The following is a 12,102-nucleotide window of genomic DNA, read 5'->3' on the forward strand; positions in this document are numbered from 1 at the left end:
TGCGTCTCTTAATCTCGCTCATGGTTTGAGAGGCTCAGCTCAGCTCAGCTCAGACAAGGGCTCCTTGATTCGTTGCGCCTCCCAATCCTTCCGTCACGGCGAGGATGTTTTGCTCGAGCGAAGCGAGCTAAGCGTCAGCCCAGCCTTACGGAGTCGCGGAGTCGCGCAGCGCTTGCGTTCATTAGGTAATTTTGGAGACGTTCAAGCACCTGGATTAGAATGGGGAATGCGGGGAGTTTCCATGTCTTTGCGAGTGTAGCGTGCTTAGACGATATAGCCGAAGCTGCCGAGGCTGTAAGATCTCTCTCCGTGTACGGAGTGGATGGAGAACCCTGAATGCTCCTCTGTAAACCCCGAGTCCTACAGCAAACTCTTTGGAGCAATGCTTGCTTTAGATGACCCAGCCGTTTGGATAGAGGCGAGATTACCGAGCGCCTCTTCTCCGCATTTCCTCATGTGGTAATTTTAGTGTAGCTCTATGTCTGGATCCGTATTCAGTGTTGCCATATAACTACAAGCTGCTTGGTCCCCCCTGGCGATTTGGAGAAAAGATAACATCCGTTTAAGCTACCAGGCGCTATCTGATATCTATTTGCTATAAGCCTTTTGTATCTGATCAAGAAAAAGCCACAGCGAAGCCTTTATAACCCCGTACCTCGCTGTGCAATGTCTCACTCCCAGATCCAAACGGAAAACCGAGAACTACCCTTGAACCAGCCTGAAAACTGGCAAGTCAAGTTCCCTCGGTACATGGTGGAACTTCCTGAACATGTCCAGAATGTAAATGTTTCTTACATTGGTATTCAACCCCGATATGAAGAGAACCCTGCAAAGGGATTACATACCGAATTGAATGCTCACGTCACCTCTGCCGCTCAGAGAACGGCCGCTGCGAAAGTCGAAGAATGGATTCGAAGAGGAGCGGGGGAATTGTTACCGATATTGTGGGAGAAGATATACGTGGAGGCTGGCTATGATGTTCCGGATACAGAAATATACATTCTTTATTGGATCGATAAAGACGTCGCCGAGGCTGCCAACAAGAGCTTGAACCTGCAACAGCTTCATAAAACACTGTCTCCCTCTGATCAGGACGTAGTAGGCCTATGGAGGGAGTCATTCACAGTTCCCAAACAGAGATTCGAAACCGTATATTCTGGAAACGACTATCAGCCTGGTATCGCTTCCCTGGAAGGTGCCCGCCAAGTCGGCCACAAATTCACCGGCTATTGGGGAGCAGCTCGCGATAGATTTCCAGCATCATCGCATGATCCATTCGAGCCAGAATATAAACTCAGCCCTCCAAATTTTGAGAAAGATAGCAAAGGCCGCGTCATTGAGGGAGAAAACAAGGTGTCTATTCTTCATATCCGGTCTGGCCAATATTGGGAGCGATGCAAAGACGACGAAAGGGAAGCATACGAAAGCACCCTTGAGCCAGTATTAAGAGCTGGGATGACTTATCTGGAGGAAAATCCGGCCGAATCAGGCGACATTGGGCTGCGCTTCTCTCGGAACATGACCACAAATCGACTGCTTCAGGCAGAAGAGGCGCAACAGTTGGCTTCGTTGAACGGTATTGGGAGCACAGTAGTGAATGGACTGACAAGCCTTGTCAAGAGCTATGCAGGGTATCTGAATGGAACTAATGGTGCGAATGGTATACACAAGGAAAACGCGACAAATGGAACGAACGGTACGAACGGAGCCAGCAATACGAATGGCTCCAATGGCATCAATGGCATACACGAGACCAACGGAGCAAATGGAGCGCACGAGGCGCATAGCTCTAATAGCTCGAACAGCTCGAATGGCACAAACGCCACAAATGTCAATGACTCCAATGTAATCTCCAAAGCAGACAAATTCGGCCTCGTCGTGACAACGGAGCGACGAAGACGCGAGACTTGCAGTAGCGGCTTCTTCCGATCTCTGAAGGACATCGAGGCGTGGGCTTCCAAGCACAAGTCGCACCATAAAATCTTCCACGGAGCGCATTCGCATTCCCAGCAGTTTGGCAAGGAGACGTTCAAGATGCGGACGTGGCACGAGGTTTCGGCTTTGAAGCCGGGGGAGGTGACGTTTGAATACATTAATTGTTATCCAAGGACCGGATTGATTCCCTTTTTCGAGGTGTGAGTTGATATTTGGGGTTGGTAGATGAGTAAATTATAGGTATTGAAGCCGTAGCATAGCAATGAAAGCACAGCATGGAATGTATTTATTTTTATGCATTGATCCGTCATATCTTTGCGATGATGGGATACTTATGCACTGTTGAAATCCGTCTCAGACAACTTCCTGGATACATGTAGCTCTAGGTGGCTTCTCTATCAATAAGTTTAATGTCTGCATGACATGTGTGTCTTGAAAGATCGTACTCAATGTTTAATGCATCATAATGACGAAGCAAGCGATGAAGCGGGTATGTTGCTTGGTAAATTACGACTCAATATTTCATGAAACACTCACGCTGACAAGTGCTGCTCGCCCGTACAATCATACAATCCAGAAATTCACAGCTAATGCGCAATTAGAGATATCATAAACATTGGAGCAAGTAATGAAGTAAATGAACCTGAATATTATTTTTCTCTATCCCATCTATAAATTTTGAAAGTAAAGACTATGAAATCATTATTGCTTCGCCTTTCGCTATGCATCATCTCTTAACCACTATTCTCCAATTTACTGCTGAGTGGGCAACAGAACAACTCTGTATTGCACCTTTCCTGCCTCAAGGCGCTCAAATGCCTTGTTAATACCATCCTCCGACATCTCGAACCTCTCAATAACAGGCTTGATCTTGTGCAGAGCAGCAAACTCCAACATCTTGCGGTGGATATGGCGAGAAGCGACAAGAGAGCCGTGGATGGTAATGCCGCTCATGATAAGGGGCATGTAAGGAATCTCCAAGTTGTCGGAAGAAACAGAAAGAGGATAGATGCGGGCGCGAGTGGAGAGCATAGGCAGGATCTTGTCCCATGAAGGCTGGGCGGAAGTGGTCACTATGAGGCGCGAGATCTTCCAGTCGCCAAGCTGCTGATCAATGTTGCCGTTGTTCATGGCAACAAATCTGTGCGCACCGAGCTTGGTAGCGTCGTTCTTCTTGCTGTCGGAGCCGGAAAGGACGACAACACGGCAACCAAGCTTGGCTGCAAACTGGATGGCGATGTGGCCAAGGCCACCGACGCCCATGATGCCGACAGTGTCGTTGGAGTCGACATCGTGCAGAGCAGTGAAGACGGTAGCACCGGCGCACTGAAGAGGAGCGGCATCCTCGTCGGTCATATCATCGGGAATGGGGTGGAGGAAAGCCTCTCGAACGAGAGCGTGAGAAGCAAAGCTGCCCCGGTTCACGGCGTCTGCGTCACCGTAGATGACACGCTCTTTGCAGAAGATATCCTGGCCCTGAAGACAGTCGAGACAGTGGCCACAGTTGTCGGTCTGGTATCCCCAGCCTACTCGGTCACCTTTCTTGAGATAGGTGACACCGGGGCCAGTCTCCTCAACAACACCAACACCTTCGTGACCCAAAGCGTTCTCACCATTTTTCTAGAGGCAGCTGTGTTAGTATTTGTTGGGAATTGAAGTCTTGCATCTGGGGCTGAAGTCGACTTACATAGTGGACGTCCGTGAAGCACATTCCTGAGGCGGTAATTCTCAGAAATACCTGGTCGCCAGTGAGCTGTTCAGGCTTGGTCGCATTGTTGGGTTTGACATGTCCGTCCTTGGCACCAGTGTAGACGGTAAAGTTAGTCATTGTGGTTGTTGTGATTTTTGTGAGTTGGCGAAGATGTGATTGCTGTGATTGCTGTGAATTGGTGCACAGAGAGGGTTGTTGGTGTAAGCGGTTGTTGTTGGTCAATTAATTGATAGATTATGAGTGAGAATGTAGCTGGTTTAAAATGCTGTGTATTGTGTTCAAGAAGCTGGATGTTGTTGTTTGTTTGTTGTGTGTCTGAATGATGCAAAACGGTTTCACAGCTCCTCATCCAAGACTTATATACCTGACGTTTCACCAATTCCATCCCGTTTTCATCATCATCAACCCCCTTACATCATGGCGGAAGTTCCCATGCCAATAGTCAGCGACGCCTACAGGAAAGCCCCCAAACCTTAGCAAATCCTGAGGCCCCATCAGTGGTCCGCTCCGCTCGCATGCTTCGCTTGGATCGGCCGATTGGGCGGTGCTGACCCGCTGGAAGCGCCGTCATTCGATTGACTTCGGCTAGAATGGCGATCGAATCACTCCGGTCGCCCAGCTTGAGAGCAACGCTGCGGCAGTTGTTTGTTTACCAATTTGCTTCTGGAAAAGGGCTTGCGTTTCCGAAGTTCGAAAAGGGAGCTGGTCGGAGTTTAAAATGGATTGAAATCGACATGCTGCAGTCGCAGTTGGTTATGGGTCTTTGTGTCTGCTATTATCAGGGCGTTTTTTTGTTTCTTCCTTGTTCAATTACTCCATGTCCGTGTTTTACATGCTGTATTTTCTATTGTGACCAACACATGCATTCCGCCCAGGTAGATACACGTATTTTGCTGCGATAAAAATCATCTCTTCATTTCCTAGTTTCGCCGAATTAAAATTCAATACAACTATTTTTGGTATAATTGGTTTCTAATGTCCACTGTCTCGAAAATGTTGGGACAAAATTGAAGCCAAGCAGATCAACAATCAACTGCCCAAATGCGGCCTGGAGAAATCCCGGCATGACGACACGCAATTTGGTCGGAAGTTTCCGTTCGGTAGTGAAGCGGATTTTCCTCTGCTTAGTGAGTCTGCTTAGTGAGCGGACACAATTGGAATGGTACGATTCCTGATTCCAGTGGATGACGAACCTGTCAGATTCGATAAATGATGAAAAGTTTTAGACGCGGCAAGATTGTCTTGATTGTTGTTAGTCGCACTTTAATGGATATCTTTGACAGGTTCTAGAAGCTGCGCTAACATCAGCGGCACTGCCTCCCACGTGTAGCAAAACTTTGACCATCGAGACAAGATGACATGACGCAAACTACATGTAAATTTCAATCCAGGCAACCTGAACTTTTCCAGAATTGATACATGATATTCATATGGATAATAGAAGTACTATTTTGTATCTGAATATTATTTCTCCGGCAGCGTCTCCTTGCCGAGAGCCTCCAGCCCCTGTTGCAAATCCCGCGTCAGATCCTCCAACGCTTCAACGCCAATGCTCAGTCTAACCAGCCTCTGGTCAATGCTAGTATTCGTCATGGCTCGCCATTCTATCAAACTTTCAACACCTCCAAGACTCGTCGCATGCTGAAACAGACGAAGTTTGCTAGGTAGACGTTTTGCTAAATTCACATCCTTTAGGGTAATAGAGAAAACAGGACCATAGCCATTGGGCATCTGTTTCCGTAGCCAGCTATCCTCCTCCGTTGCCTCGGCTTGTAAACTTGCATGATGAACTTGTTCAACCACTCGATGCACCGCAGTAGATGAATCTTGAAGCTGGCCATGAAGCCAAGATACCAGTGCTGTCGCCGTAGCACTTTGTCTTGTTACTCGAAGTTCAAGAGTCCGCAGAGATCGCATTCCAAGCCAGCTTTCCATGTTGCCTGCAACTGAGCCCAGATAGACACGGTCGCTATGCAGCTTTAAAAGAAAGTCATGCTTGGGATTCATAGCTAAGATACCACACAACATATCAGAATGCCCTCCAAAATACTTTGTGCCACTGTGAAGAACAATATCCGCGCCAAAGTCAAATGGATTTTGAAGCGGTGGAGGCCCAAAAGTCGCATCAACAGTCAAAAATGCCCCTGCCTTATGTGCCTTATCCGCATAATGTTGTAGATTAATAGCCTCTCCAGTCGGATTAAGTGGTGTCTCAACATGAATAATATCGCCAGGTTGTAACTCAGAGGCATCACAGTCGAGAGGCAGCGTCTCCAGACCGGTCATTCGAGAGACCATTTTAATTACACCATGACAGCCGTGATATCCCTCGCCAATTGCAATGCGGTGCGGATTCAAAAGGACGAGAATGGCGTGAAAAGCCGCCAAGCCAGACGAATAAGTGAGAGCTGGTCCACCCAATATGGAAGTCAAGACGGCTTCGAAGCGAACCATGTTGGGGTTTGTGTAGCGAGCGTAAGCATGAGACCCGAGAGCCCTTTCAGGATCGAGATCTTTGAACGGAACAAGTTCATCCGGATCATCTGCGAAGCGATATGTTGTGCTTGTGTGCAGCGCGGGAGCCACTGCAGAGTGACTGTCGACATTGGCATCCGCGTGAACCGCGCGGGTAGCCAGTGACAAGCCATTCTTCCGCTTATAGTCTCCAGAGAGCTGTTTAATTCTGTTCAAGTCCATATTCTGATATTGTTCTTTCGATGACTATTGTTAAAACTCTTTGTTGGATCGATTGGCACAATCGGTATGCCGCTCCCATATGTGAAGGTCGGAGGTATACGTGTTCTCTTCTTAAATGATCAAGGTCGGAGATCTCCTGCTTATTGACGCCATGCTAGTCTTTATTGTCTCATACAGCCGGATACATCAATGCATCGCTTTGTCTCCATGCGTAGAAGCAGCTTAATGAAGGTGCAATTCGCCTGTATCGCTTATCTCGTCTATATTTGTTCAGATCCGTATGTATGGGCTGTTCTGGAAGCTTTATCTCTCCTTACCCTATACGCCTGAATACGTGTAGTTGGCTTTTGTTAAATGGAGATTTCAGTGCATAACCGAAGCAGTGACATAATGTGTCCGTTTGCCTTTAGAAGACGTTCATGGTTATGTAGGGGGTTGTGGTGAGGATATCGTCACGGAGCGAAACACATCACGTCAGTACTCTATCATGTTTTCTAGCATCTAAGGTCCAAAAAAAAGGAAGGTTGTGACACAAATGAGCAAGAACGCCGCGATGGATGGCTCTTTATCTTTATTATTATTTGCCAACGTATTCGGTGCCCATCTATTCCTATGGCATTGGCTTGGACAAAGGTAACTGAATTAAAGAGAGTGGCTATATACAGCCGGCACAACAAGTGATGTGGCTATTTAGGATGAACCATACCGTCAACGAGATGCAAAATGATGATTAGGCAACACCTTCGCTACTAAGAAGCTCGTTTCTCAATTGTATACCATGACGACCACGGGTATTTGCTATTCACCTACTCAATTTGGGACAAGAGATACTGAAGAGTCAACCCGACCTTCCCAAATCAAATTTCAGAGGGCTGAGCCACACGAACAGGAGAAAGGTATGTATAGGTATTTGTAATTTATCACACATAAAAGTTGAAGTTTATGTGAATAGATTATCAGACATTAAATTTCCCAGCCTTGAAGTTTGTTGCCCTAGATCTGAACTGTATCTATACGGGAAAGTTGCTCTTGCTCGGAGTTTTGGCGCCAAAAGTTTAAAGCTTCAGCTTGTAGATAGGGGCTATGTTTATGATTAAGATAATGAGGCTGGTAAAACTGTGATGGCAGGTTCAGCAAAAGACTAAGCGCGCCCTATGGAAACTTCAGAATTACTTCTGGGCTCAAATTAGCAGGAACAGCCGATCAATGAAACTTTGAGAAATTCAGGCCACGTCACGGATAGAAACATGCTAATCTGTTCAAATACAAAAGGCAGCGATAATCCCAGGGTATGAATTGTTTCAAAGAGCCGGCTAATACATCTTTCAACCCTTTCTATCCCACCTGCCAATCTTTTGCAATATGGCAAACACTCCGGCAACAGCTTCTTCTCCGGCGATAACACGGTTCGATTCCACTGAGAAAGCGCTGTGTTTACCCGAGATCCTCGACTTAATATTTTCATTCTGTTTGGATGCAAACGACTTGGGGACCTTGTCCAAAGCTGTCCAAGTAAATTCGTTATGGTTTGAGTGCGGGACGGGAAAGTTATGGACAAGTACAAAAGCTACGCACAACCTTCTACGAGTGCCAGGGGACCGGCAACAAATATATGCCTCCAAGATTTTTACCATTTCTTTTGATTACACTATTGCGAGAAGATATTACGACGCATTCAAAGACCTCGAATTCCGCCGATTGCGGGAGCTGGACATTTTTACCTATGGCCTAGATGTCAGAGAGATGGAGCTATACTGCGCGCCATCGCTGCACAGAGTCAAGTTTGATGGTGTATTTATCCAAATTTCTACGCTTGGCTGCTTGCGCAATTGTCGGGAACTAAAGTCGATACAACTTCGCGTGTGGAGAGGACTCACGCCCCAACTTGTTTTGGATGTTTTGAAGCACCTACCACTGTTGCAAGAGGCCAATCTCTCTCATGGGCCAGCAGGCCACCCTATCATCGGCGCTATAAGCGGCGATCTTCTTCTTCACTTGGCACAGAGCAAGTGTGTCACCAACTTGAAACTCCCGTGGAGCTGGTCGGCTTCTGCGGTAGAACAGGTTACAATCGCAAAAGATGATATGGGATTTACGTCCTTTCCCGTACTTGAATCTCTATATTTGGTTGCTACAGCAGCGGCCATCGAAGGGGCTGTACCTCTGTTGAGAAATCTTACTTCGCTTACCCTCATGCTGGAAGATTCGGATTATGGTGCGATATGGCACATCACGGGCTTGACTGCCTTGACCACTTTATCGTTGACGTTCAGAAAAACCATCAAAATTTCGGCAGCAGCAATGACGGCATTGAGCGCTCTTTCAAAGCTTCGAACTCTTATCATGAAGCCTAAGCAGCGTAGCTCTAATGATACCCCCATCGTTATAGAGACGGATTTCTCAAACGATGACTGTGAGATAGTTGCTTCTCATTGGCCAGACCTTCGTCACTTGTCACTGCAACTGGTGTGTGCCAAACTGTCTACCAAGGGTTTATTATCTCTTGGTCGTCATTGTCGGAGCTTGGACTTTTGCGAGACCAGTCAGGATATCAATCTTGACGACTTATTTTCAGATGACTGTAATGGCGACGCCTTATTTCCACAGCTTAGGACGTTACATTTTACCCAGACAGTGGACGGTCGACATGATATTCCCAGGTACGTTTTGATGTATATATACTTTACCTATCCTCATCATACATGTACCTACATCCACCTGGATTATTGGAATTGAACAAATGACTAACGTGAGACTTCAGCAATCTCATTATCCTCGAAGCTGTGCTCTTACTTGAATGCAGGTTCCCTATGCTCGAGGAATTACATCTCTCATTGGGCATGGCTAGATGGCGCACGTACTACCACCTGGTTTTTTATATATGGAGAGAGAGGAAACGGAAACGGAGAATCCGTAGTCATTTGCTGCGAGATATTTGGGGTATACAGATACTCGATATTGATCAATATACACGTATGTAGTATTTGGAACATTGATGCGCTACAAGGGTAAATGTACCGTCTTCCTCTATCATGGAAGGGCTGATATCAAAGATATGTACCTTAGCCAGAGGAGTAGCCATCGAAGGAATATATGTCATATGCTTATACGTTCTTCTTACATCTTATTTACTACCTAGGTACATAGTAATTTCAGGACGTTACCATTGACACCACATAGCCTAGAAGTAAAATACGGGATTGGATGCTTATAAAGGGCGGGCACATAAATACATGCACCTGCACAGAAACTACCCCTGGCCCTGGCAGGTTCCCATGGCGCCTTATCCGCTGTAAATCCCCTAATGCCCCCCTCTAATCATCGCCGATAGGTTCCCGCTCCTGGCGCCACAAAAGGCCCCGTGCTTATCGTGATTGTACCCCAGCTTACTGTACCGGAATGTCTGTGCTGCGCCCCAATCCGGGGGAACATGCGCGCAACTCGGTGCGACTCGACTTGACGCTCAACATCCCCAACCTCTTTCTCTCGCACCGCCTTTTAACGCGCCCTTCGCCCTCACTTCTCTTCTCTCCTCCTTTCTCTCGTTCTCGTCGCAACCATGACACGGCGCGTGCCTTCTTCTCTGTCCCTCCGACAACAAGCGCCTGCTCAGGCCCAGTCCAGCGTCTCCGCGCAGTCTTCCGCTTCCTCCTTGTTTGCCCCGATCCCGGCCTCGACTCAAGCTCAGCAAGCTGCTTCTCCCCTGGCTTCCTCAAAGCACTTTGTTCTCGCAGACATGGACGGTCGCCCGCCTCTCGACAACCGCGCCTGCATGAACTGCATCTCTAAGCTCTCTGCGAACGAGGTCAGCCAGGTCAACTGGCACGTGGACGAGGAGAACAAGTGCAAGCTGTGCGCCGTGAGGGACCTCAAGCCCGAGGCTTTCACCAAGCCTTTTCTCGACTTCCTGCGCGAGAACCCGACCGTCTTTCATACCGTCGACTACTTCAAGACCAAGCTGCGCCAGTCTGGCTACGTAGAGGTATGTGCGCTTGCGCTCGTGACACCTCAAAGTCTCACCCTCGTACAAGATCACATGCTGACAAACTCCTAGCTCCCTGCGCGCGACTCCTGGTCCGGCAAGATCCAACCCGGCGGCAAGTACTGGGTCACTCGCAATGGCAGCTCCATCATCGCCTTTGCCGTCGGCAAATCCTACAAGCCCGGTAACGGTGTTGGCATGATTGCCGGCCACATCGACGCACTGACAGCCCGACTCAAGCCCGTCAGCAAGAAACCAACCACGGCCGGCTACGTCCAGCTCGGCGTTGCCCCCTACGCCGGCGCCTTGAACCAGACCTGGTGGGATCGAGACCTGAGCATTGGCGGCCGAGTCATTGTGCGCGATGAGAAGACGGGCAAGACCTCCAGCAAGCTCGTCCAGCTGGACTGGCCTATTGCCAAGATCCCCACGCTGGCACCGCACTTTGGTGTCGGCATGATGGGCCAGAACAACCCGGAGACGCAGGCTGTCCCCATCATTGGATTGGACAGCTCCGATGGCTCTACCGCCGAGCTGCTTGGCTCTGTCGGCGCCTTTGTCAACACCCAGCCCCCGAAGCTGGTCAAGCTCATCTCGAAGCAGCTTGGCATCACCTCCTACGACTCCATCGTCAACTGGGAGCTTGAGCTTTTCGACTCCCAGCCGGCCTCCGTCTTCGGCCTGGACAAGGAGTTCATCACCGCTGGAAGAATCGACGACAAGCTATGCTCGTGGTCCGCTCTCCTGGGTCTTCTCCACTCCACAGAGCGCGACGAGGACAGCTACATCAAGCTAGTGGCCCTGTTCGACGACGAAGAGGTTGGATCTCTGCTGAGACAGGGCGCCAGGGGTAACTTCCTGCCCTCCACGGTCGAGCGCGCCGTCGAGGCTCTCAACCCCGACACCTACGGCCCTGGTCTCATCGGCCAGACTTTCGCCAAGTCCTTCCTCCTGTCTGCCGATGTCTCTCACGCCGGCAACCCCAACTTCATTGGCAACTACCTCGCCGAGCACATCCCCAAGCTCAACGTCGGCCTCGTCGTCTGCGGCGACAGCAACGCCCACATGACCACCGACGCCGTCTCTTCCGCGATCCTCCACCGCGTTGCCAACCTGTGTGGCGCTCAGCTGCAGGACTTCCAGATCCGAAACGACTCCCGCAGCGGTGGCACCGTCGGCCCTATGTTGTCGAGCGCAATGGGTGTGCGCGCCGCTGATGCTGGCTTGCCTCAGCTGAGCATGCACTCGATCCGTGCTACGACTGGTGCCCTGGACCCTGGCTTGGGCGTGCAGTTCTTCAAGGGCTTCCTCGACTTCTGGGAGCAGGTTGATGGCGAATGGGAGTAATGGTAAAGGGGATAGATGAGTAATAATAGATATGTACAGAGTAGACCAGAGCATGTTTTGCATCAGGATGGAGGCTTAATATAGATGAGATTAGAATCATGTCACTCATGAAGATAGATGCTGCTAATAGTAATTGACTCCAAACAATGTGATTCAACGCTATGCTATGTCTCCATCCAACTACTACTACTACACATTACCATTTCGATAGATATCGTCTCAAATCCAACTTTCTCCTTTTTCGTCATCATGCAGATCGTCCCAGCGACTACATCACCAATTTTTCCCATCCAATCTATTTTCTCCTGAATATCCATGCCCCAATTTGGCAACCCAATACTTTCCCAGGAAATACCATCTCAAGATAGAAGCATATCCCACTCATTATCCGCGTCTGGTATCCTGCAATACTTCCATTCCATCCATCCCT

At 48.7% G+C, this 12,102-nt stretch overlaps 5 protein-coding genes across 5 annotated transcripts; 3 read left to right on the top strand and 2 right to left on the bottom strand.

Moving 5' to 3' along the window:
* Positions 1 to 630: 630 nt before the first annotated feature.
* On the top strand, positions 631 to 2,139 carry V8C40DRAFT_282647 (phenylacetaldoxime dehydratase family protein; the record flags this gene model as incomplete). Its single annotated transcript, XM_083221822.1, has 1 exon — positions 631 to 2,139. Exon 1 carries the CDS (start codon positions 667 to 669, stop codon positions 2,137 to 2,139), a length of 1,473 nt encoding a protein of 490 aa, XP_083078160.1. The 5' UTR covers positions 631 to 666.
* A 428-nt stretch (positions 2,140 to 2,567) lies between these two features.
* On the bottom strand, positions 2,568 to 4,069 carry V8C40DRAFT_233682 (NAD(P)-dependent alcohol dehydrogenase). The gene is made up of 2 exons (XM_083213425.1): positions 3,623 to 4,069; positions 2,568 to 3,555 (listed from the first exon to the last, which is right to left on the bottom strand). Exons 1-2 carry the CDS (start codon positions 3,761 to 3,763, stop codon positions 2,689 to 2,691), a joined length of 1,008 nt encoding a protein of 335 aa, XP_083078161.1. The 5' UTR covers positions 3,764 to 4,069; the 3' UTR covers positions 2,568 to 2,688.
* Positions 4,070 to 4,842: 773 nt separating this feature from the next.
* On the bottom strand, positions 4,843 to 6,343 carry V8C40DRAFT_282649 (cystathionine gamma-synthase; the record flags this gene model as incomplete). Its single annotated transcript, XM_083221823.1, has 1 exon — positions 4,843 to 6,343. The coding sequence occupies one exon, from the start codon at positions 6,341 to 6,343 to the stop codon at positions 5,111 to 5,113; it is 1,233 nt and encodes a 410-aa protein (XP_083078162.1). The 3' UTR covers positions 4,843 to 5,110.
* A 1,362-nt stretch (positions 6,344 to 7,705) lies between these two features.
* Positions 7,706 to 9,140, top strand: V8C40DRAFT_261805 (uncharacterized protein; the record flags this gene model as incomplete). The annotated part of the gene is made up of 2 exons (XM_083219303.1): positions 7,706 to 9,003; positions 9,125 to 9,140. The coding sequence occupies 2 exons, from the start codon at positions 7,706 to 7,708 to the stop codon at positions 9,138 to 9,140; spliced, it is 1,314 nt and encodes a 437-aa protein (XP_083078163.1).
* A 673-nt stretch (positions 9,141 to 9,813) lies between these two features.
* Positions 9,814 to 11,823, top strand: V8C40DRAFT_233685 (aminopeptidase I zinc metalloprotease-domain-containing protein). Its single transcript, XM_083213426.1, has 2 exons — positions 9,814 to 10,325; positions 10,398 to 11,823. The coding sequence occupies exons 1-2, from the start codon at positions 9,903 to 9,905 to the stop codon at positions 11,670 to 11,672; spliced, it is 1,698 nt and encodes a 565-aa protein (XP_083078164.1). The 5' UTR covers positions 9,814 to 9,902; the 3' UTR covers positions 11,673 to 11,823.
* Positions 11,824 to 12,102: the final 279 nt, after the last annotated feature.

The sequence above is a fragment of the Trichoderma camerunense genome (genome assembly GCF_050948025.1).
Source record: "Trichoderma camerunense strain CBS 138272 chromosome Unknown V8C40scaffold_2, whole genome shotgun sequence".
Classification (NCBI taxonomy): Eukaryota; Fungi; Ascomycota; class Sordariomycetes; order Hypocreales; family Hypocreaceae; genus Trichoderma; species Trichoderma camerunense.